The 25,182-nt window shown below is 42.0% G+C and overlaps 1 protein-coding gene across 9 annotated transcripts in view; it reads left to right on the top strand.

Moving 5' to 3' along the window:
- Positions 1-25,182, top strand: part of LOC125991623 (RNA binding protein fox-1 homolog 3) — a 159,186-nt gene that overhangs the window by 90,028 nt on the left and 43,976 nt on the right. Inside the window, exon 1 of one of the 9 annotated variants that reach the window (XM_049759712.2) lies at positions 10,888-11,630. The exons of the other annotated variants lie outside the window; for them this stretch is intronic. Within the exon in view, the coding sequence (XP_049615669.1) occupies positions 11,505-11,630 (126 nt within the window). The 5' untranslated portion in view covers positions 10,888-11,504. Of the gene's footprint in view, positions 1-10,887; positions 11,631-25,182 lie in introns of those variants that run through there. 9 annotated transcript variants of the gene reach the window in all.

The raw sequence follows: 25,182 nt of genomic DNA, 5'->3' as shown, positions 1-25,182 counted from the left end.
CGGCCCTAGAAAGCGCGAGCCGGCCGGGCAAAGAGCAGAAAGAAAAGTGTGTGTGCGGCTCTTTTACACCACTCAATAAAGTTACAGCAAGGTGCCAAGTGTGTGACAAAACGCTTTCACACATCAGCAACACAAGCAATTTCTTCAAACACCCAAAGACGGCACATCCTGAGAGTGAACTTGAAAAAGATGAGCTGCAAAAAGTCCAGTCTTCTGCACCACCCGTTGTCAGTGTAGAGTCAATATACGTAACAAAGTTTTGAAGAAGAAGCTCAAGTTTACACGTATCTCCAGGAATGATGGTTGATTTTCTAACAGAATGTTTCCCTTTAGCCCGATAAACCTCAATATCCAAAATCCTAATCACAAATTCCCCAAAGCAACAAATAAGCAAAGGGCTTGCGCTAAAACTGCCCACCGTATTGACTAAAACTTCAACAGTCAAGAAAAATGCATCTGTGATCCTAGACCCTAACCTCCATGGCAGCAAAAAAAGGATGAGAGGCCAAACATTGAGCTGTTAAACTAAGCAATGCCAAAATAACTTCAGGCTCCCCACATGCACTATCATTTACTTCAAGACACTGCAGCAAAACTTGAATTCGTTTACAAGCACACTGAGGTGAAGTTATTTATTATTATGCCTCGTTGGGGTTTTTTTCGGTGGGAGGGACGGACGGACGGACGGACGGGGGCTCTAATTCACTCATTACCATCCGATTGAATGCAATATCAAGCAATAGTTCAGTTTGCAGAGGCGCTTTTTAACAAGGAATAGTTGTCGGTAAGTGCATGTGTCTCGTGTGTTCCTTAATAGGCTTTTTAGTGGATTTCCGTTGGACATGCACAGAAGCTTTCTGGGAAATGGTGAAGCAGCGTTGGGCGGTCTGAAGAGTCAATCTGGTGTCTTTGGCTAGCATGTCGAGCTGTATCTGCCAGAGAATTATTTACAGCAGAATTTTCTCCACAGCAGTCTCTTTTTTTTTTATTTCATTGAATAAATACTATATTTTTCTTCACTAATTGCTCGGTCCCACATGCTGGTAAGAGGAAGTGATTGTTTATGATTTATTGATGAAGGAATTGAACCTCAAAGAAGCAATCTTTCAACATTTTGCGGTTGTGAAGTAATACCAGGAGCAAATTGGGTTAGAAAGGGAGAATGGCAAATGAGAGAACGAAGGCACAATGCGAGAGAGAATTATGTTTGCCGGGATCCTTTAATCCGGGAGAATTAGCCGTTTAAGAGCAACTCACCAGATTACATGTCTCAGACTCTAGAGAGTTTTCATACGCTACCTGTTTAAATATATAGGTCTAACACATATGTATATATAAGAGTAAAGTTAGACAGTCAATTTGCTAATGTCACAATTGCAGGCCAGGGGATGAAACAGCTGTTATCTTTTCCTCATTCTCATGATCATTTTTTTCCCCCCCCCCAGAAGATGTCAGCCTTATGTTGGCCCAGCCAGCGATAAGATCCACAGAGGAAATAGCAATGTGTGTTTTTAATATTCAGCGGGCGGTTATGCATTTACTCCTCTTTATATAATGAGATGCTATCGCTGCTTTTTCCCTCAACTTGATGAGGGGGTGTGAAGACAAATTTCCACCCTTTGATTAGATGTGCTTTTAGGATCAACAGGCTTATGTCCCTCTTTCTACTAAGCATCACTAAATCTTATGCTTAAATCAAAGAAAAACTAAATGGCAAGCTGGAAGCTGACGCTTGTTGTCGTGATGGTCTTTGTAGTCATGGTGTGGTCATGAATATATCATTACAGATATATATTCAAAACGATTTGAAAAGGCCTTTTTTTTTGGCTGAATTTAGACAATTTGATAGCTAGCTCGGTTTGTTTTGAGATGACTATTGGAAGTCCAACAAAAAGGTTGAAGAGGGAACAGACAGAAGGAAAAAAGAGACAATGGAAGTCATTATCCCTTCACCATGTAAGTGTCTTAGGTCTGTGTAAGGGTTAGTGCGCTGCAATAAATTCTGAAGTAGTTGCAAGTCAGACAACTCGCACATTTCCCATTGAATTGAAGAATGAATGTATGAAAAAAGATTGCGTGGCAGGAGGCCACGGCACGTGTGCTGTACTATATTCCAAAAAGTAACCTTGCATCATGTAAGGCTCACCTCTGCCTGACCTCATAAAATAATGCATTGAAAGTAGAAGACAGGCAGGGCAGAGGAGGAGAGCAATAACAACTATTTGCACTGCAGCCCGGCCGGCCGGCCCACCACTTTAGCCCAAAAATGCCTCGTACAAGAAGCCAGACTCCCTTGAGTTAGGCCGTACAGCCAGACAATGATTGAGGATGGCGACGGTGACGTGGGGCACGGGGTCAGAGGAGCAGATGGATCGGTCCTCCCAATGCACCTGAGAACCAGTGCCAGGAACTTGCCCCGATGTGTGATCGCAGAAGCAGACAGGCACACGTAGTATTCCGACAGGCCGCGAGGCCCGCAGGCGCCACCAGACAGGTGACTCATAAAACTGACATCACTGCACCCATTTTTTTTTTACATTACATTTAATGATATTCTAATCTGTGTATCACAGTGAGAAGACACGCTAGTCATTTGTGGAGCAGCGTTGACTGCTGACCGGGAATTACGGGGGCAGAGGCGCTCTCTCCCTAAGGTGACATAGACATGATGTACACAAGCATCATCTTTTGTAATAATAGTTTGTTTGTGTGGTGCTGCGCATGGCTGTTTTTTGGAACAGGCAGAGTATATGCTTACTGAGCGATTGCCGGAGCTTAGCCTCGACTGAATTGTCTCCTGTTGGATATAAAATGATGGGGTTTTTTGTTTTGTAAATGCTTTTATTTTCACGAATGAATGAATAATTGCTGTCGTGAAGCTGATATTTGGACCGAAAACTAAACGATGACCCGACGACTAAAATAGTTGTCGCTTAATTTGATAGTTGATTGAAAGGAATCGATCATTTAGAATTGTTCTGGTATTCTCGCCTATATAGTCTCAGGAGGCTAAAAGAACGTACATTACATATAGTCTGACTGGTAAATATTTCCAATGCATTAACCGTAAGCAGTGCGCGAGAGTTTCTAATGTTTGCCCCATTTGCCATTGCCGTCGTCGGCGGACGCGTCGGAGCAGTCAGGAGTTTTAGCGGAGGGCTGAGTGCAGATAAATGGCCGGCCGGTCGGCCGGCCGGCCGCATAGTATGTACAGGAAATGTACGAGTCACACTTGATAGATAATACGGCGCAACTCAGCTGGAACTGTCAGCCAGCCTCCTTTTTCTTCTTCTATCTGCTTATGTCCACTAATTTGTCTGTCTGCTGTGTGTATTCTCCCTTTTTCTATCTTAGCGCTTCCTTCTTTGGTAAATCCATCTGTTGTGTAATTTCCTCTGTAGAATTGCTTTGTTCCCCCAATCACCCCGCTCTCTTATTTACTGAGTGGAGAGCAGGAATGGAGGAGGTAATGATAGCATGACAAAAAAGGTTGCTTGTTTCTCTGCTCCTGCTCACTACTCTGTATTAGTATCTCCCTCTGGCTCCCTCCTGTTTTCTCATTATTTCCCAGTCGCACATCCGAGTTTTATCCATTTCAATATACCCCCTAAAAAAAAAAAAGGTGATTAGAACCTTTCTTTTTTTTAGTTCGTAGGTATTCTGTACATCTGAAGGAAAAAAAACAACAACTCCAATGTTGTTGGACAAAAGTGGTGTGATGGGAAATAATGAAAACACGAGTTGTTTTAAAACAAAAAAACAGAAAGCTTTTGTTTTGATATCTGATCATTTTTCTTCCTGCTGTCTCTTTCTCCTCCTTGTTGGGAGATATATCAGCGAGAGGAAACCTCCCTGAGATGCTCGCTGCTGACAAAGGCAAAAGCAGCCTGCCTCTGGGAAACGTAGTTTCCATCATTTCCCAAGATGCGCCTGGCCTCACCTTCTATAAATCAGAAAGAACAAAATGCAAATGTTGCTGGCGGGGCACTTTCCTTCTCAAACAGATAGATATATATTGCTGGATTTTGGAGCAACCTTTTTGAGTTGTGTAATTATTGAAGCATCTTTCATGGTGTTGCAAGTGCCAGTGAGATAGTGATGCATGGCGAGGGACAATTCCTCTGACAAAGATGAAGTCATATATTGATGAGAAACAAGGAGTGGAGTGATGAGTATCTTGACGTGCATGGTGGCTTTCTTAGTTGGCTAGCCAATGATGGATGTTTCTTCAACAGATTTAGTGAAAAGCAAGCTTGAGCTGCAGAATGGTCACTGACAGGTCCCTCTGTCCCTGACTGCTCCCCTGCGTGGAGCGCAGGTGTCAGCAAGCACTGGATGAAATACTGCCATGTCAGACCCTCTATTACGCCTCAGCGGAGAGGAAGGAGGAGTAGAAGAAAAAAAAAAAAAGATGAGGGAGTCACGATCTGTATAGTATTGATTGCTAATCCTTTTTTCTTGAGGCCTAATTCACTTGAATATCACAAAAGTGCAAGAACTGAAGGGGGCACCATTTCATTTACTTGTGGCTGGAACAACGCTTTCAATTCTTCTAGGTTCATTCGATCGGTTAAAATAGTTATGATATGCTTAAATTATGAAAATCTTAGAAATTCTCATCTACAACATTACAGTGAGAATATTGCACACATTTAACGGAGAATATAGAAATTGAGGCGTGGTGTATCTTTTGTGTACCTAATATAATAATAACAATAATAATCATCATCATAATAATATGTCTAGGAGTTGAGCAATTTAATACATTTAAATGAAGTCAGAGTTTGCACAAAGTAATTTTGAATGTGCAAAGTGGGAAAAAAAAAAAAATGTCTAGTCGACCGTCCGATGGGAAAGGAGAGCAAAACAAAGCAGCACCTCATACTGTGATCAAAGCAGGATAACAAAACAGAACATTTTGCTAGAAAGAAATAATACCATTTATGAAAATTTCAATCTATTTTCATGATGCCCAAACACCAGTGACCCCTGTCCTGTGTTTTAACGTGTGTGTGTGTGTGTGTGTGTGTGTGTGTGTGTGTGTGTGGTACCAGTCCATTCAAGCCTGAATTAGCACTGTCACCTAAATGATCATAATGAGTCAATTTTACAAGGGGAAGTCTCTTCTACCTATTCTAACCAGCTCTGGACACAGCCACACACTCACACACACACGCACACGCACACATACTGGCTCCCAAATATGCAGAGTGCTGCACTGTGAGCAATCCTACGCTAATTACCTTCCAATTAGATTTACTATTATTCCCTAATAAGCTGACTGGAGCAGGCTAATCATATGTTTGAGTCATGCTCTAATGCAGTCAGGCCCAGTGTGGGGTCAAACTCAATTTGGTTTAGCGACATGGAAGGAATCTGCTCTTTCATTTGCTTTGCTGGCCCATGCTGAGCCAGGCCATAGCAGGCTATCAAAATCAACTTAACGCTAAGCTGTCACTCACTTATAATGTGTCATTGGAACTGGTTCTTTTAAAATAATAAAAAATAAAAAAATATATATCTAATGTGTTTATGATTTTGTCTGCAGACAGACAGGTCACATAAGGTATACCTAACCTACCTTAGTAAGATCCAATGATAGGGCTGTTTTGTGTGTGTGTGTTGGAGAGATATATGCCTGATAGCAGACTCACAAGGGGTTGCGACATTTCATCAGCTGGCATAAAGCCTCCAGTCAGCATATGTCGGTGGTGTAGTTGTGATAAGGGTTCTTCTACACACACACATACGCGCGCGCGCACACACACTGCTATCTGCATGTATATATTTCAGTGGCTTGATTGTATTTGTTTTTATTAACACAGAGCATGTGACAAAAAAAGCCATCTATCGATCCCTACAAAGCCATTAGGTTTTAAATGTTAATGCTGTTCATGGTTGATGCATAAAGGAGGTTATGCTGCCGATTTTTTTTTTTTATTCATTGAAAGGATGAAATGTGTAGCGCAATATAACTAATCTGCGGGCCGAGCAGCGGCGGTCGGTCGGTACCTACACCGGCTGCTGATGCTGGCAAATAGCTGAGAGTGGAGATTGGAGCCCAGCTGCTTTCCGGGCTGATAGGCAGGCACTCAAGCAGGGTGTGGATGTCTGTGCTAGGGAGAGACTCCCTGGAGAGGCCCACGTTTAGCAGCAGATGCTGTTTTGCATTTTAGTCAAGGCGTAGTCAGGGCGGAGCCGAGAGCTTCTGCAGACATGCGTACGTAGAAAGGAGCCAATCATTTTACACTCTTTAGTCACGTTGCCTTGTTAGTGGCTTGCTTAAATATGTAGTTCTAAACCATATTGACAAAATAAAGCATGGCCCATAGTACCGATTTATGACTTGTGAGAAAACCTCTTAAATATTTAGCAAGAGCAGGAAGAAAGTGGAGCATGAGCGTATCAGTGTCGGCTGCTCAAAATGAGGTGTGACCATTTTGGGACCAAAAGGAAAAATAAAAGTCTTGAATGTAAAATGAAAATATTATGAAACATATGTATGGATATATACTATTTGCCAATCAATCGACTGGGATTTGGTGGTCACAGTAGCTACTTTACGATAGATAGGGCCAAGTTGGGGCACTCCAAAATGAATGGCTGATCAGATCAAATGAGGACGGTTAGAAGTTGTTGGTTCTTCATGCCAAGTCTTTGGTTCTTTTCAACAATGGCTCTGCTTCACCTCGCCCAGCAGGGACTGGGCGCTGCTCTCAAAGTCACTTCTCCTGCCGAGACAATCTGGCTGCAAAAAGACTTTGCTCCCTCCCTCCCTCCCTCTCTCACTTAATACGGTTTCACACTCTAGCAATTTTGACTTTACCTGCTCTTTCTGACCTTTTTGCTGTAATAAGGAGTTGCAAATCACAAACCCACCTGAATCCTCACAGGGACCTTTTGTCTGTGATGTCCCACCTCATTTTGCACTTCCAATAACAAGCACGTGGATCTGCTTAAAGAGCGAAAACTATAAATATTTTAATACCGTCAATCTGACTTTGATAGTGACTTTGAAGCCTCAATGTCAGCCATTTTTTAAACCTGAATCATCTGGTAATACAGCGAGAAAACATGCTGTATTCATAAAACAACACAAACATCTGCCGTGTTTATATTTTTACGTGTCGCATCTGAGAGTTTTGATATTTTTTTAATCATACGATAAAAACGATAAGGCTTATCATTTGCATTATTTTACATAAAGGTGTGACGAGAGATGTTATGCCATACTTTCCATTTCACAAGAGACACTCATCAGCATGCCGTAGATATGACATATTGCATTAATAGCAATAAAATGCATTCGAGGTTACAAAGTAATTGATGGCGGTTTATTGAGCAAGCAGAGGACAGAATGTCCATTAAATCTGCACAGGATCAAATATTTGTCAAAAAATCCAAATCAATATAATGCATGCACTTTCCAACCTGAATCTAAATATAGCATGAATTGATAGTACATTGTCGTCCTTTTAAGATTTGTTAGCAAGGTAGAAAGTGGCGATGAGAAAGCAGGTTTCGACCTAACCTTCTGTTGTCCGCTAGACTCTTATGTTGTTTTTCAAAGGCTCTTCAAATATTCGGGATCATTCACTGCAATAACAGACTTGCATATTCAATTTTGACACCTGCTCTTGATGTCAAGGATTTCTTGCTATACTTACACACAGGAGAGACAGAAAATGTTTTGCTTTTCATACCGCATGTACATTTCAAAGCAAATACGAGACTGTCCAAGCATCCCCAGATTTTAATCTTGGTGAACAACACCCAGTATGTGTCCACCCACCCCTTTGACTTTTCGAGTTGCGCCCCTGTTTAGCATTCATGGTTCACGTGTCATTAAATACAATAAAAAATAAAAACAGAATATAATTGGCTTTTTCAAGGTAGACACAAAGACTCCATAAAGATTGGTCATCTAAAACACAACAGCATGAAGACAAACGCAGACTAAGCATTAGTGACGTGCAATACATTGCTTTTTTTTTTTCTAAATTCATTCAGTAAACAACACATATCAATGTGTTGAGCGCAATAGTAAGGCAGATTGGTGGGGGGAGACCGATTGTGATTTAGAAAATATTGTTCCATCTTTATATTTATCTGTTCAACTGTGCAGTTTTGTGTGTCTGGGTCATTTCAGCGCACCAGCCTCTCCCAGGTGCTGCATAGTATTTCTGAAAGTGATTGAGTCACGGACTGCTAAATTGTTAAAGGAAAGGCCTGATGGACAGCCAACTTGCTCACTGTAGATGAAGTGCCAGAGGGGAAATATCAGAAATGGAGTTTCGGTAAATTAGTCAAATACTTGATTGACTCTTCCATTTTTGTGTGGGATGTAGTTTGGAGGTTCCATTGTCAAACCATAAAAAAATCTTCAAATATTTTCAGTGCAAAGTCTTCACAGTTTTCATAGGGTGAGGATTCTTCCAACTTCTCAATTCAGTCATCAATTATTACTCTGAGCTTGGCCTCCCGCCTCCTGACAAGAATGTCAACCCAAAGCTCTTGAATAGCATATACATGATCATCTCGTAAAAGTCATCCAGAATAGAGACACTGATCGTTGATCAATTGCAATGATCAAATGGCAATGTTTTACGTGCAAAACAAGCTGAATGGATGAAATACTAATTCCATGTGCTGTATGCCTTTGTCATTTTAATAATTAAGCACGATTGCATTAGTGGAAGAGGTCCGCGGAAGCCGACTGTGGCTAAATTCAAATGTGTGCCTTTGGAATTTAACTGTAATGAGGGGAAAATGCACTTTTTGAGCAAATGATAAAACTGGGGCAAGCCACATCAATTATTAAAGCATATTAAACCTTTGTAGATCCTCTAGGACTGTGCATACTCAACTCTTTATTTTTCCCGTTTTCCGGGTCAGTAAGCCATATATTTACCTGGTGGGACTTATTTGCGTTGGATACGACTCCTGCTGCTTTTAGTAGTGGAGGACTGGCTGGTGGCAAGCCAGTTATGCTGAAAGCAGAAACACTAAAAACTACTGCATGCAAATGAAGAGATAAGCAGGGACTTGCTATTAGGCGTCTTCTGTACGTGCAGTCGAAGTATTAACATCATACAAATAGGCGATTTGTGCCTTTTAAATAAGATTACCATTTTAGCTAGGATGGGCTTTTTTCTTACGGCATTTTGAGCCGACAAACAGTGACATGGTAACTGAACAACCAAAGCACGCAAACGTACGAGGCATGAACAATTGTTCCTGCTCGGAACTCCGTTTCCACAGCATGCTTCAATTTATCGACTTCAAAGCGCCATTTACAAAGGCGGCTTGGTGTAATCTTTCTGCTTGAACTGCCTGCTCGAATGTTTTGTGGCCAACTGTTTATTGTAGGAGCATCAGAGTGCAGCCCATTGAGTACGCAGGGCAGGGCGCCTGCCTATCCTTCGTGCGTTGTGCATTTCTCTGACTTCTGCTGCTTCCTCAATGAGCAGGGTTCAGCACAGGCCACACTCTTTGAATGTTGTTTGAAGTGTTTTTATACTGTTGCATGTCTTTATAAGAGTGTGTTTTCACTATTTCTAGATTGTGAGATGTTTATTTTTAACTACACTCTAGTAGAGAAAAAAAAAGAAGCGCAAGTTAGCTTTGGGACTGGAACGAATTAATTGCATTGCTATTCATTTCTATGGGAAGAAATGGCTTGATATTTGAACATTTCAGGTTAAAAACAAAAAATACATTATGGCCAGAAATGTATACACATAACCATACATATATATATTGTAGTATGCAGCTGATTCCAAGTCCTTAGCCTTGTATGAATGAAACAATGTGTTTGTTTCAATGCAACATGTTTAAACATGAGAAACTAGAGGAGCGCTGCATAGCTAGCTGCATTGCTTTTATTTTCCCTTCCATCATTCGATTCCCTGCGTGGCTTGTGCGGCACGCCCGCCCTCCCTCCCTCCCCCCAAGACAGGAGGTGTGTAAAAGACAGACGCTGTGTGGAACGCAATCATTTGGCCTGTGTCATAGTGCACCAATCAACAGTCGTAACATCAAATTATAGATAAACTATTGCTTGCTTTCACCGAGGTCCCACAGGTGGACGGAATGTTGCAAGGAGGAGGAGGGGGAGGGAGAGAGTGAGTGAGTGGGTGAGTGGGGGGTTGTGTATCCTACAACCGTATATCTCATTATTCAGCCATTAGCTCTTTTCTTTCTGGGGAAATGCCTCGCTTAAAGGAAAATATCCTCTACACAACCGGGCTATAAATTAAATTAAGCCGTTGCATTAGAGCTGTAATGCGTGTGCGTGTGTGTCTTTCTCATTCATAATTGTTTCACAAATGCCTTCATTTGGAGAGATGGGTGTTATGCCGCATCATTGCGAGAATAGTTCAAGGAAAAGAGAGAAAGGAAGAAAAGTCGAGCAATCTTCTTGTTTTGATTGAACAAAGCCTATAAGCAGCTGCTTGCAAAGTGCTCTTGTAGCATTGAGAGCGTCTTAATCCTGTTGTAACTAAATTGATTTACAGGCGCAATAATGTATTTGGGATTAAATGCATTGAATAGTTTATAGATTTTTTTCCTCCTTTTGTGCACATGTATAGGTACTTTTCAGGCAGCATTTTTATTTAGAAAAGAGTTTTGGGGATGGCCTTCATAAACTAGTACGTAGTAGAAAATAATTGCAGACCTTTTTATTGATTAGGGGTGCCTTGTAGCAAATTTGGCATCATGGAATCTATGACTTAGCTGCAACCACTGCTGATACTGTTAATACAGTCAAAGAAATAACCACCAAATATATGAAATGAATGATATATAAGTGGATGGTTCTCTTGAAGTGTGGCAAAAAATAAACCTGTTCAAAAGCAGGTCAAAATAATATATGCTTTAAATCAAACAGTCCTGCAGAGTCACATATGTATATGTACGTATATATGGGTGTGTATGAGTATATATATATATATATATGTATATATTCCCCTCCGCGCACAAACAAACAAAGCCTCCCAACCAACCAACCCCATCATCTTTTATCCAGTCTCCATCTCTTAAGGACCTCCCAAGCCTCCTTTGCCCCGCCTCGTCCGGCTCCCTCCTCCCTTCTCCTGCTTCATGGTGTTTCTCGTTTCTGTCTCCCTCTCTTCCCCATTTGCATGCCCCGGCTTCGCTACCTTTTTCTCAAAGTAAACAGAGGAGAGAAGAATAGAAGCAGAAGCATCACTTTGCTCGCACTTCCCACGACTTCCCCTCCCGTGAAAACACTTTTACGCAGCGCTCTCCATCGCTTGGAGTTTCGTCTCTGTGTGTGGGTGTGTGTGCGTGCGTGTGTGCGTGTGTGGGCATCCCTCGTCTGCATCCGCTGAAGTAGTAAGTGTCTGCCTGCGCATCGCTGCTGCTGAAAGAAAGCCAGAAGGGAGGGGACAACAAGTAGAGAGAGAGAGAGAGAGGTTGAGAGGTGAGAGGATAGACAGAGTGGTGCATCTGCAAGAAAGAGGTGTAAATAGTCCGTCTCTATGAGAAAGGGGTCCCGTCTTCACATGCTGTGCTCTATGGCAAACTCTGGCTGTGTTCTGCTGTCCGGGACCGGAATGTTACCCCATTCTCTGCAATGCCCCCCTGCCTTCCTCTACCTGCCCCAGGTAAGAGTCAGCCAGAGCATATTCTCCGAAGTGTACAATGGCAGCGTTATCCTTTCATTCACTTGTTTTTCACTTTTTTAACTTCTGTGTCAAAAATGACCCACGGCTTAATAATCCTAAATTGAATGATGCTCATTTTTGTCGATATTGAAATGACTCAAACAGTAGCTGCATTTCCTTCAAAGTTTTTGCGTATCATTTTGATGTCACATTATGTCAAAGAAAAATAACGTCATAAAAAATGATGAATTTTGTGTTGATCCAAACTAGCGTAAGTCTGACTTTGCTAGTTGTTTTCGTACTTTCCTCGTACGTCTCCAGCTTGGTTTCAACTTTGCGTCAGTGTGTGTGTTGTGCATGAGTGGGAGAGAAAAAGACGGAAAAGTGTGTGTGTGTGTGTGTGTGTGTGCACGCTTGAGCATGTGTGAATGTTCATTGGGCAGCAGGACAGTGACAGATGTCGGCTCGGAACTGAATTAGACAATAGAAGCAAATGACTACTGGCGCACTTCTTCAAGTGGCCCCACTCAGATGGCTGTGTTTCTATTAACTGTGCCTCATTTCCTCAGTTATCACTCTGTGGGCTTCGCTCAGTTTGCCTACGCTGTAAAAGTATTCAATTGACTCGACATTGGTCAATTACCAGGCCACATCTCAGCCTCTTGAGTGTGTATTTTTATTTATTTATTTATTTTTTACTGCTGGCACATGTGCACTCGTGGCAAGCATCACCCCAGCATTTTTTTTTTCTTTCTTTCCTCGAGACAGTTTGTTATTGCAGGCATATAAAATATGATAAGACTGGAGAGAGATGCCATATAAAATATGATGGGGCTGCAGTGAGCTAACCTGCCACGTCCAGCCTCCAAATAGCTGCCACACATCACCTTTACGGGACGGCCCAGAACCACCCGCCTGCTGGCGGCACGCACCATCCGCGCACAAACAGGGGTTACATGCACACATAACTCACAGAACATGCACCAGCTGGGATGCACACACACACACACACACACACACACACACACACACACACACATCCAGAATTTAAGCCCTCAGTTCTATGTGAGGACACACACAACGAGTCCTCTGGGAAACAGTCTGTTAGTCCCTCGCCGTGTGTGTTCATTTATTTGCTTACAGGAGTTTCCTCTTTTTTTTATTTGAAAAATCTCCACTTAAAAGGTGATTAAAGATGTTATGAAATTTGCGCTGTTTAAAAAAACAACAACAAATCTCTGCTTTGTTTTGTTTTTTTGTAGTTGTTTTTAATGAAGCCATCAAAAGTGTGACTTGAATGAGTTGTGCAATTCTTTCTGCCTGTTTGACACCACTGCAGCACTGCAACCAAAATGTTGTGCCTATTTTGTGCATTTCATCACAGCCAGCATTCTCAATCGGGTACCTTTGCAAAATATACGGAATGACTCGCACATGCCAGGCAACAACTGATACTTGCAATTAGAGTTGATGGATGTTGGTGTTTTTAATTGTACTTTGAATGAATGTTCCCCGCAAAGCGCCAACTCGCTCTCCTTTTGCCTGGGTTTTCTGTGTACGTATTTGCTTCTAAATGAGATCCCACGCTTCATGTGCCCTCTCATCTATCTATCTGTCTATCCATCCATCCATTTGCAGACAACCTGGATCACGGCTAAACATCCGTGCACTCTAAAACATTCATCTCCTCCCTGTCTGTGTATTGAATTTCCATTCTCGCTCTCTTCTTCAATCCTTCTCTTTGTATTGCTCTCTCCCTCTTTTCCCAAGACGACGGCTTGGGGAGGGGGGGAAAAAAAAAAAGTCCTCGTAAGTCAATACGATGTGCTAAATCTGCTTGTGCAAGCTCCCTTGCTCTCCCCAGGGAGGGAGGGTGGGAGGGAGGGAGTTGTTGAAGGGAGGAAGCTTTACCTAGGCGTACCTAATAGTTAAACACTTCCTTTGTGGTGGTCAGAAGACGTGGAGTATTGTGGTGTAAGAGCCCGCCACTTGCCGCACTCTCTGCTTTTCTGCGCTCGTGTCACGATGGTCTTTGTTCTTGCTTTTTCGGCCTTGGTGCGGTGCTTGTGTTGTGTGCAGCAACATCTTTTTTTTTTTTTTTTGTCTGTGGAAATGATTTGCCAAGAAATAGTAGTTAATACTAAATCATTCCCAGCTCATTTTCTTTCTCACCCATGTGATTTTTTTTTTTCTTGGATTGTAATTATTGCAGGGAGATGGAATTCACCATCACACTCGCATCACTTTACCTCGAACATAACAGCTTACCGATTAAGTAATTAAATGAGGGGTTTCAAATTACACGGAGTACTATGTGCAGATTGTATATGAGGCATTAAACAAGAGGAGGAACCTTGGATGCTTCTGAGAGTAGACAAGATATCACTTTTCTAGTCAGGCGTCAAGTGTTTTATAATTTAGCCGTAATTGTTATTGATTGACAAATTCTTGTTTTGAATCCAATCCAATCAGTGCATCACTTACCCTGTGCTTACACATTTGATTCAATTTGTAAAGTATTAAATAAGCACATAGAAAAGTCATAATGTCTCATCACTGGTGTTTTTTTTTTTTTTTTGAACAATTGATTAGATTGTCTTCCTCCCACACCAGGACATTTTCTGAGGAATGTCTAGCTCCTCTTTCGCCATCCACTTTCTTGTACAAGTTTGCTAAGCCTTGATAAGCTCACCTGCTCTCAGGCCAAGTTCATATTCCTCATGCTTTACATCTCTCAAAGTTACTGCTGAATCCTTAATGTCCTATTTTTTTCCTCTTTCTCTCCACCACACGGCACGGCACGGCACGGCACGGCGGCCACGCACACATTCCCCAACAGACAGCGTGTGCTGCCTCTCATTAGCTGTTCTCACCCGTGTGCCAATTTATATAACACGAAGGATGTAATTGGCCTCGGCAGAGGTCTTTGTTTTTCTTTCCTCTTCAGTCTCGTCTTCCATCCTCTTGACTTTTCTTTCTTGTTCCTTCTTCATTTCCATGCCTCCTTTCTTCTTCGTCTGCCTTTCTATTATATCCATAGAATGGGAGATGTACATTTGACCTTGAAGTCACTCCTGTAGAACTAACAGAGAAGTACCGTAATCATTTGACCGTTAAGCTAAGCGGACCGTCCGCAATTAATTCTTCCTTATCTCTGCCGTGGCTTTCCGTGATGGTGAACCGTCTTGATCCCGACCGAGTAGGATTTGGGACTTTCTGGAGGTCGGCATTCTGCTGTTATTAAATAAAAAGTAAAAGCCCCCCCAAAAAACACCAACCGCCTTTAGTATCTCTCTGCTGAGTTACAATGACAGGCTCCTTGAAATGATAGGCTGCAACTGGGATATTTGTGTCTCATAAATCCGCCATGGTTCCATTGGTATTTACGGCCGTTCCGTCAGGTGCGGATGTCCAAAGCGTTGAGAAAAAAAAAAACAAAAAAAACATGGCGGAGACAAAGCCGAGCCTCAACCCCCACATCCACCATCCTGTCAGCATCCCAAACCATCTGTTACACTCATCCTCCACCCGCCGAGGAAATGTTTTCCTCCACTCCAAGCTAAAGTTGGAATCTGTTCACCTGGCATGACCTCCGTTGTTCCAAAGGATAGGTTTTGGGATTGAATTCACTAAATATATAAATATATATATCGAAAACAGGCTTAAGCGCTCTGTCCTTGTATGTCGTTTGCCGAGCGTCAAGATGCATTTTTGTTGTTTCCCATACAATATGGCTTGCCAATAGGAAAAAAAATGCACCTGCCGTCACAAAGCATAGCCATCCAAATTAAACATTTTTCAATTTGGGCATGTTTGCCGTCGCAGCACTGCACTTTGCTGAGGACAGTATATAAAGCCTTGTTCGCACTGCACTTGATGTAGGTAGGGTGCCCGAATGCCAGCTCAGGTCTTGACGTCTTTTTTTGGGCTGATTGATAATGTACTGAACAGGTTTCCCAAAAGTCACTCCCCCACTGTTTGTTTGCAAGTGTCTGTCGTAAGAGCGTCAGCCTCCCTTCAGACCGACCGCACATTTTTCAATTAGCGCAATAGCGTGGCAACGGCAGACGGCCACTTTGTGGTGTGTCCTGGCGCTGCCGCAGCACAAATGTGAGTGTGTTGGTCAATGGCGCGCTGCACTCTGCCAAGTGTTGTTTGAAAAGGCCTTAGGAATCCATATTTGCATTATTTTGATCTCAATATTTTTGTTAGCGTGCACAACCATCCAAATAAAAGTCTGCCATGAATAAAATGTTGGCGGCCCCTTACAGAGAAGAATTTGATGTCAAAATAGTGGTCTAAAAAAATGGCCCACTCACTGTGACTCACAGCAACTAAATTAGCGGCGAGTAAAATGAAATTATACAATTAGAACTTGGGGGGGGGGGGGGGGGGGGGGACAGAGACAGGAGAAAAATAGAAGGAAGAGGTCACAGTTTGAGAAAGCAAAGGTTTCAGGTATTGTCTCAGATAAAGGTCTCTGAGCAGGTGGATAGCTTTGCTGTTAAAGGTTATCCAGACAAGCTATCTTGTTAGTGTAGCATGGAGATGACAGCATACAGTCGAGAGAAGGGTCATTAGGTCAAAGGTTGCACCCCCTAACGCTTCTAGGGACGACCCTGTTGTCATTTGGTTAAGGTTGCAGTTGTCTAAAGTACTATTCTTTTTTTTTTTTTTTAAGCTGACTGACATTAGTAGAAATAAACTGACTGTTTTTGTCAGTTGATGCTTATGGCAAAAATATGTTTTTCTTTTGCATAAAGAAGTCTCATTTCAAAGTTTGGATTCCTGCGCTAATTGTTGTCATGTCATAGGTAAGGACAGAAAAGTGTGATTGCACACATTGCACACCTCATTAAAAGACGGAAATGTTTATCTAAGTAAATTGGTGAAGAGACATAATGACAATGAAAAGTGGAAGAAAGGGTCCAAAGTTTTCATTTCCAAATATTTCATTGAGTGGCTTAATTAGGACTGTTTCTTCCTGACCCTTTTTGGTTTTGTTTTGCTTTGCCCAGAGAAGTCTTTGCTCCAGCACCCCGCACCTTTAGATGCATGACAGATTTATACACATATTCAAGCCTAATCAAGCATGTCCTTTTACCACCTCCTCTCTTAATTATCACTAATTATGGCCATTAACAGAGGACTAAGAGGTACATTGAATAGGGAGTGGAAGATAAATATTGATGTTAATCGACAGAGAGGGTTTAAAGGGTGTCCCCCCCCCCCCCCCCCAAATGTATTTGATTGGTTCCCATTAACCCTCATTTGCATGTGTGAGGTATATATGATCCATACTAAGTTGGACTGCTTGCTTGGGTTGTTGGCGTGAGCTGTCAAGACAGTCCGAGATATGACATATCGAGTAGAAATGATGCATGGGCCTGCTTGACTAACGTTGTATGGTTAGATGGGAGGCAAGACAACAACTCCTGTCCTGAGGGTTATCCACAAAACCTGACTTTCACTCTCTAGCTGGAAAGATTGATGGGAAGGCATTGTACCAAATCATATTTCCAAAAGATACCAAAGTTGATGCTTTAGGGGAAAGCTTTTTCAAATGAGAGATCGGGAGAACTCTCAGTCGGATGTGGACGACAGACTTGCTTGGATTTAAAAACACCAAGACAGCAGGAAGAAAATACAAGAATGAACTCGGCAACCTGGATTGTTAAAACGATAGGGATTGGCTGTGGACGTTGCTGTTCATTAGAAAGAAAATGGACATAAAACTTGACAAACCCAATAACTTCTGAATGCTTGCCAAACAAGCATGTTGGAGTATTTTACCATGATCCTGCAGGGTTAGTTTTTTTTTTTTTTTTTTTTTCTCTTTCTTTTTTTTATGACACATAAAGCTTGATATGGGGATTTATGTGCTTTGTAAAGCAATTCCTCTTTTTATGACTTTCACAGTGGTATAAAATGTCAGACTACCTCTGGCAATGAAAGGAACAGCGCACTAACACACAAAGGTTCACGAGTACAAAGGTTGATGATAATTGCAAACCTAAAGAAACTTGCAGGCATATTCTCAGAAAGTAATTGGGTGGCTAATGTTCGGTGCATTTCTCGGGAGGGTTGCGTGGTCAAATGAAATGTATTAAATCATCTCCCCCAACTTGAAAGTGGGACTCCATAGGGTTGTAATCTCTGACCCCCTTCATAGCATGGATGATATACATCTCAACTATTGGTCAGGGTATCTATTATGAATGAGAAGCACACCTTGCTGCTAGCATTTGTAATTGATGGACCGGACCCAGGGCGCACCTCGCGCAGGCCGACATGCACACTAGGCTAGGGATCGCTACAATCAGTCATGTTTGGAGCTATAGCATAGCTTATATCGCCTGCACATGTAGCAGGGTGTGTTCCATTTGTAATTTGGACCACGAAGAAGTTTGGCAACTGTAGATCATCCATATTTTATAATGGGGAAAGCTTGTGGAGTTGTTCTCAACTAGAATTTGGATCAGCTAAAAGCAGGTTGAAGTTGTAGCGCAAGGCGTGTGACACCATTTACCCATTGCTTGAATCCACTCGTTGTCATTTGAACCACTTGACGTGATCTGTTTCCTGTGATGGACAAATGGCTTGATTTAATTCTTGAGTGCCTACTCCAACTCTTAAGCCATGTGAGCTTTGGCCAAGCCAGTAAGGCCTCTTTGTCTGTTCTTATGACCCCAACAAGGTGATGACCTGTGACCTCATCGGGGCAGGTTATTGATGGTGGTCGGTTGGCCATGAATAGAAATCCAATGAAGATTAGCAGCACTCTCGGGAGTTCTTTGATTGAGGCGCTTCCTCTTTGTGGCTCTGCTGTATTTCGAAGCTTTGTCTTGAATCTTTTAACAGAGGTTTCCTGAGGTCTGGTTTCATGCTCTTACCTCACCTGATCTTTTTATTTTTTACTTACCTACGTATATCAAAACTATTACACCTATGCCTTCTAAAATGCAATGACAGGAAGTTGTGATCAGAAAAGTAAATAAATGAAGCAAATATATTCTTTCATGCTGCCACTGATCTATATTTTGATGGCTCCATAAAAAAAAAAAAACCCAGACCATCTTATTAGACTTGGGAATTTTACCTCATCCTTTGGACATACTGATGTGTGAAATGGATTCTATAGCAGACTTCCATATAAACTGAACAGCATGACAATCTCATTAAAAGTAAGGAAAAGTACTAAAGTGCTTGTGCAATGACAGACAAATGCAATCATCTCGAGTGAATCTGTTGTTGTTGTTGTTGTTGTTGTTGTGACGAGCCAATGCACTGGGTATAAGAACTATTTCTGTTGATATAACTAATATAGCTTGAAGTTTCGTATGGAGACGAGAGAAAGAGAGAAACCAAGTGAGGCGACGGGCATATGCATGCGCTGCAAGAGATCAATGAAGAGATACCCAGTAGTTGAAAGAGCATGTCTCCCTATGCCGTAATTCACATGTATAATTTATCTGGCACAACATGGAAAAGAAGAGTGAGCCAGAGCGCACTTCAGAAGAAAAATAACGTGTTCTTCTTCTTGCCAGGAGGGTGGAGAGATGTGTGAGGTGACAAAATCGGAGTGGGAATCACAAGAGCCATTTTATGGGCTAAAAGATGCTCTGAACACCAAGACAGGGCAAAGAGGGAGAACACAAGAACAAAAGATGGAAAATGATTGAGCATGGTCGGAATTTTGTAAACTTAGACAGAGAGGGGATATGCAATATTGTGGTCAAATTTCAAGTCGGATGATGTCCAGAGTGTTCAACTGCTTTCCAGTTGTTGCTGTGAAGGAATTCAAATGGTGTTTGTTCTATACGTGTTTCATCGTCCACTAAGTGGTAAAAGAACAGCATGAAAACACGCTGCCACGCTTTTGATGATGGAAGCGCTCTTATTTGAAGTAGACGCTGAGAACATGCGAGATGATGCAGGCTGTTGATGTGGTCCACCATTTGCTCAGCTAAAGTTGTACAAGATCTTAAAGAAAACCTATCAATTATGAATGTTTATAAGCCTTGAATTGCTGCCTTTCATCTTTGTTTCTTCTCTTGTCTCTGTCTAATGGCATTTTTAATTTGCAATTGGAAGGTTGCAAGTTTGAGCGCCTTTTGCCAGTTCAAGCAAGTCTGGGGTGCCAGAGTGCTAGCTGTGGTTCATTAGTCTACCTAATCTCATGCTGGGTTATGTACAATACCAACATAAATATAATAGCTTGTATTGTATTGTTTTGAATGCGTTGATAATGAAAACGTCCTGAAAGTAGTTGATCAGTTTTGCCCATTTCTGGTGCACAATTACACCTCCTCCCACTTTCTGACTGCCTAATACTATTTTTGACCTGATCTCCGGGTTGTCCATGAAATCATATGATTTTATTTCCCTTAATTGCAATAACCATGAGGAGGTACTTTGCATTCATCACCTACTGGTTACCAAAGCGTTGCTGTTGCTGTACGTGTTGGAAAGGGCAAGCATGTGCAAAAGCATTTTGTGTGTCATATGAAAGCAAGCATATTGCTTATTCTCTTTCACAGTCACATGAATAGAAGTGGTAAGAATGACGCAATATCTGGAGGCTGTTGTAATTAGGGCCAATTCAATTGGACTCTGATACTTCATTATACAGCTGCCAACAACAGCAACGATTAATAGCCATATTTTCCCTCTCCATTTGGTTTTCGCACTCATTAATGGTGTGGAATTAATGGAAATGGCTCGGAGTGGCCTCACTCACTGCTAGAGGCCAGCATCAGCATCAGCATCAGCACGCCGCATGCTCTGTAGGAGTGCATACGCATGTTCCCGCGTCTGTTTGCAAACTAAGGCCCTGAAGCATCAAGTGTTTTTATGATACTTCCCACATAAAATGTGTTGCAGACCAGCATATAAACAGACATTTTAAAATGAGCTTTCAAAGTCATTTCATAGGTTGTGCTCAAATAATAATGCTCAGTTTGATTGGCACATTGGGGAAAAAAAAACCCACAACCCGAACAGCACAGATTCCGACTTCCAAAATGGAATCGTTGCTCTAACGAATGCTGAAAGAAGAAGAGGGGAGAAAGGGAATGAAAGAGACGGAGGTGAGCAGGAGACGAATGAGGTGAAATGTGAGCGCTGATATTAGAGGAATGGCTCATAGTGGCGTCTCTACAAGCTTACTGCCTCTCAGCAGTGTTAGTGTGCTACTCCCCATGGCCCACTGGTGACATGGCATTTAATAGACTCCATGCTGTGAAACAAACTACCTCAATTAATTCCTCCGACTCTGGCCCTGGCCTTTCTCTCACTCTCAAACCCTGGGGTACGTGTGAGTGTGTGATTTAAGCCATCTTTGCTTCCGTCCTTTTGTCTCCCCACGGGCTGTGGTAAAAGAAGCCCAACATGATCTACTTTTATTCATGATCACATCGATTTGCTTTTTTTTTTTCTTCTTAAGGTGTTATTTTAAGGGCAGCTGCACAATATGTACAGTGGCCACCGCAGTGTTGTTGAGAATTATGGGAGTAATTGCTTCTTGCTCTCTGTGTCCGAGAAATACCAAAGAGGAGAAAGGGAGAACTTTTAGGTTGACAAGTGGTTACAGGCCACACATCATCCACAATAAGAACTTTTATTTTCCTAAACTTGAAATTGGAATTTTGCCGCCATCTTGAAATGTTCAATAAGTGTACAAACATTATTTCAACATCCAACCGCCGAGACCCAGACAGAGGTTAACCTCACCGTCCAGTTCACAGTCCCCGTAAAAAGCTGAGCATAAAGTGAAAATGTTAAAGAGTGTGACACTCGCCAAATGCCACGGAAGGAGAGGCAGCCGTTATATCATCAGCCCGTCACTCAGTGACACTTTAACGACTGGGAGCCACGTCCGTCCGTCTCTGTATACTCCCTTTGCGTGCTTGATGTGTAGACTGGCGCGGCTGTAAATAAGGCAGGTCCGGTCGGTGGGGCTGACTGCAAGTATTTCTTCCCCTCTCACCATGCAGTGATGGCTTCATTAAAGAGAAAGTGCCTGCCAGTGCTAGCCCCTGGCCGGACGGACGGCCGGCTCCAAGGGCTAATCACCAGGCTGACCTTGGCTTGATCCCGGACAGTGGAGAGCCTTTGACGCTCTTTTCATATGCTGTGTTGATTTGACAACACTGGAATAGAAATATAGTTACGTATGTTTAATAATTCACTCACTAATCCAGTATATTGTCAAAATGTTGCTTTGATAATAAATGGATTTTTCTGGAGGAGTAAGGAATAAATGTGCTTAGCAAGTTTCTCTTTTTTTTTCTTTCAGCAACATTTGAAAGAAATGTATTGAAGAGCCAGTTCTGTCAGAATTATTCATCAAAAATGTTCATATCCTGATTGAATTAAATACATAAAAGCGATCATTTTATCCTGATTGAATTAAAAACAGAAAAGTTATCATTTTTACATCTGAGTATTTACGTACTGTGGGAAAAGGTTATGTCAAGTTCTCGGTGGCTCAGGGGGAAAGTCCATAAAGCCCGTCTTACTTTTTTTTTCTTCTTTATCAATTATTCACAAAGCAACTTGCATACTCTGCCTTTGTACTTTGTCACATCTTTTGTATTTTTGTGAGTCAGTCTTAGATAGTTTTGTATTTTGAAAAAACTTTTATAAAAGCAATAGTCATTAATAACGTTGGTGAAGGTAAACCAAAATAGTTACTTTCAACACACACACCTTCACACACACACACACACGCAGGTGTGTTGGCAAATCGAGTTCAGGTCAAAGAGGAGCATGTGTAAGCACAGCACGCTTTTAGCGAGACACACGCACAGTGGCCTCAAATGAATTGGTTGACTCTTCCTTCCCTCCTCGGCCGTCTTTCTCCTTCACTTGAAGTCAAGTGGCATTTCCATTTTAAAATTGCCTCCCGGCCCATTGTGAATAGAATCGAATTACACTGAAAAGCACTGATTGATTCTCTCAGAACACAATGGTTTTTATGGCGTAGACCCGCTGGCCTCTTCTCTCTCGGCCGCCTATTGAATTCAGTCAGCGTGCCCATTAGAGTGGTTTCACACTGGCTCAATGGGATCGAGGGAGGGAGGAGTGTAAATATGTGCGTGCGTTGCGTGGATGTGTGCAAGCCACTGTAAAACCACCTCAAAGGCATTTCCTAGCGTCTCCAATGTTGGATGGAGTCTGTTTCAAATGTGAATCTAACAACACGTATCTGATACCTCTACATGGATCATCTCTTTGATTTGTCCTACTTTCCCGTGTATTTTCATATCGCTATAAATCAACTTCAAATTGCACTCGTTCCTGTGGCACTGATACCGACCGACCGGGTGGGTGGGTGCATGTTTGTGGATTTCCTCCGCTTGCGCACACTGATTGGGAAAGCAATGGGCTTTTAATCATAAGAATAATCATGATCATAAATAATAGAATCATAAAGATTTGAATAAAGTATCATAATTATCATCAAAATAATAACAAAATAACCAAATAATGCAAATAAAACAATCCTACTGTTCATTTGTCAGAGCAACAAGAAAATGAAGCGCTGCCTTACTTGTTAAGCTGTTGAAAAGCTGCCCTAAAACCAAACTTGACTTGATTAGATGAGCTCCTTAAAAGCCTCGCTCAAGGAAGCCTGTTGGCCCGCATGAAATCCACTCGGGATAATGAATGTTTGATTTGTGACACCGGCGTCATAGCACTTAGAAATGGTAGAGTGTTTTCTCCTTAAACACACTAATTTGCCCATTTATTGAACAAATTAGTGCCTCTGACAAAAACTCACTGTCCAAGCCTGTAATTTAGTCATTTATCCGTTCAGCCGGTTACACAATGTTGGTTAAATCGCCACATGCTCACACCAATAGAAAAACACCGCATTTATATAGGTGCTGATTGCTTTTAATGCGGATAAGTCCCTTTGCTGACTCGAATGTATTGAAACACCCTAAAGGTAGGAATGAAAACAAAAATGCACTTCCAACATCAATGTGTATGTTCCGTATGTTGACGCTTTATATGGAGGCACGTCATGACAAGGAAAGCAAAAAAATTGCCGCTTGCCGCTCTTGTCCAAGTCCCTATAGATTAGTTTTGCTATTGGCGACTTTAGCTGGCCACACCATTAACTCTCTCCATCCTTCAACCTCTTGGCCTTCTCAGCCACACAACATGGGTTAATGGTGTGAAGCCTGAAGTGTTTTAATTTGGCCAACCATAGAAATAAAGTCCATTTTCCACATCAAGGAGTTTACAGGCTGGATTTCTTTTTTTTTTTTTTTTTTTCCTTAGATAGAGTGACAGCGGAAACTAACCAGGGTGGACCTTTACAATGTGTGTGCAACATGGCCGTGCACTCCCAGACTAAAACCACACAATACACTTGAATATTCGAGTGAGGTGGAAAATGATGAATTGGACATGAGGTAGTGTTGATGTAGAGAATTTTGTTAAGTAATAAGTGAAAAATGTTCACCGTTGAATAATTGATCACCACCCCCCTGCCCCTCATCCTCGGCACACTCACTCCCTCATTTGCACTCATACATGTTGATGAAGTGTCGCGTCTCTGCTTCGCAGTGGAGGAAAGTCCCTCAATCCTCACACACACACACACACACAGACACAATGTATATTGGCATGATAGGGTCCAGTGAAGCTCATTAAGATTTATGGTGAAGTATAGTGGAGGAGGAGGACTGCCGCACCTTCTGTGTGGAAATGGAAGCTTTGCACTTTTATTGAGGTTGATCACTAAACTCGTTTTATTTTCCTGTGATCCTGTTTAGACCGATGCTTTTTTTCTTTTCTTCCAAAGCTCATAAAAAAAAGGCTAAAGTGTTCCTCTTATTTCTGTTTTATTCATCATGTCTTCCCACAACATGTCGCTTAAGTGCACAGCAGTTGCCTTCTGCTTCTTTTCCCGCGTGATTCCTTTTGAACATTTTTTTGGGGCTATACATATTTCTGTCATGCACTGCACTTGCATGACGGATCAAAATGTAATGTAATGTAAATTTTAATTCAAAGTTATTTCCCTTTGACTATTTTGTGTTTTCCCCGTGAAGGCGCTTTTAATAAAGTTGTCTTTCATTTGCTCCAGGTGTCATGTCGTTTCACAGCCCGGTGCTTTTATTTAATCTCTTATTCATGATAGTCATGTTCGCTACCTTCTCCTCGACGTGTCCTCGCAGACCTGTCAATGTGTAGCAAAGAGCATATACAGTACATACAGTCCGATGATGAATGGTGTAGAGAAGGGGGGAGTGGCAGCTCACTGTGTTTTCTTGATCTCGAAAATGAATAGCGCAACATATTTCTGCACTTTGATATTGGGAACCCAAATGAGATTGACGGAAATATTCATCTTCCGAGCTTCCACGTCGTCAAATCTTTGGACAATTGGGTTTGTTGAAAAAGAAAGTCGTTTTAATAGCAGCATCTGGCATGGCATGCTTGTGGTCAGCAGGAGCAGATTGCTTGCTATACGTTGGCCCCTGTTGACCCTGCCACCAGCTCTCCAATAAATGGCAATCCCGCCGACTGCAATTTT

The sequence above is a fragment of the Syngnathus scovelli genome, chromosome 21 (genome assembly GCF_024217435.2).
Source record: "Syngnathus scovelli strain Florida chromosome 21, RoL_Ssco_1.2, whole genome shotgun sequence".
NCBI classification, from domain to species: domain Eukaryota; kingdom Metazoa; phylum Chordata; class Actinopteri; order Syngnathiformes; family Syngnathidae; genus Syngnathus; species Syngnathus scovelli.
This window is presented reverse-complemented; position numbering and strand designations above follow the sequence as displayed.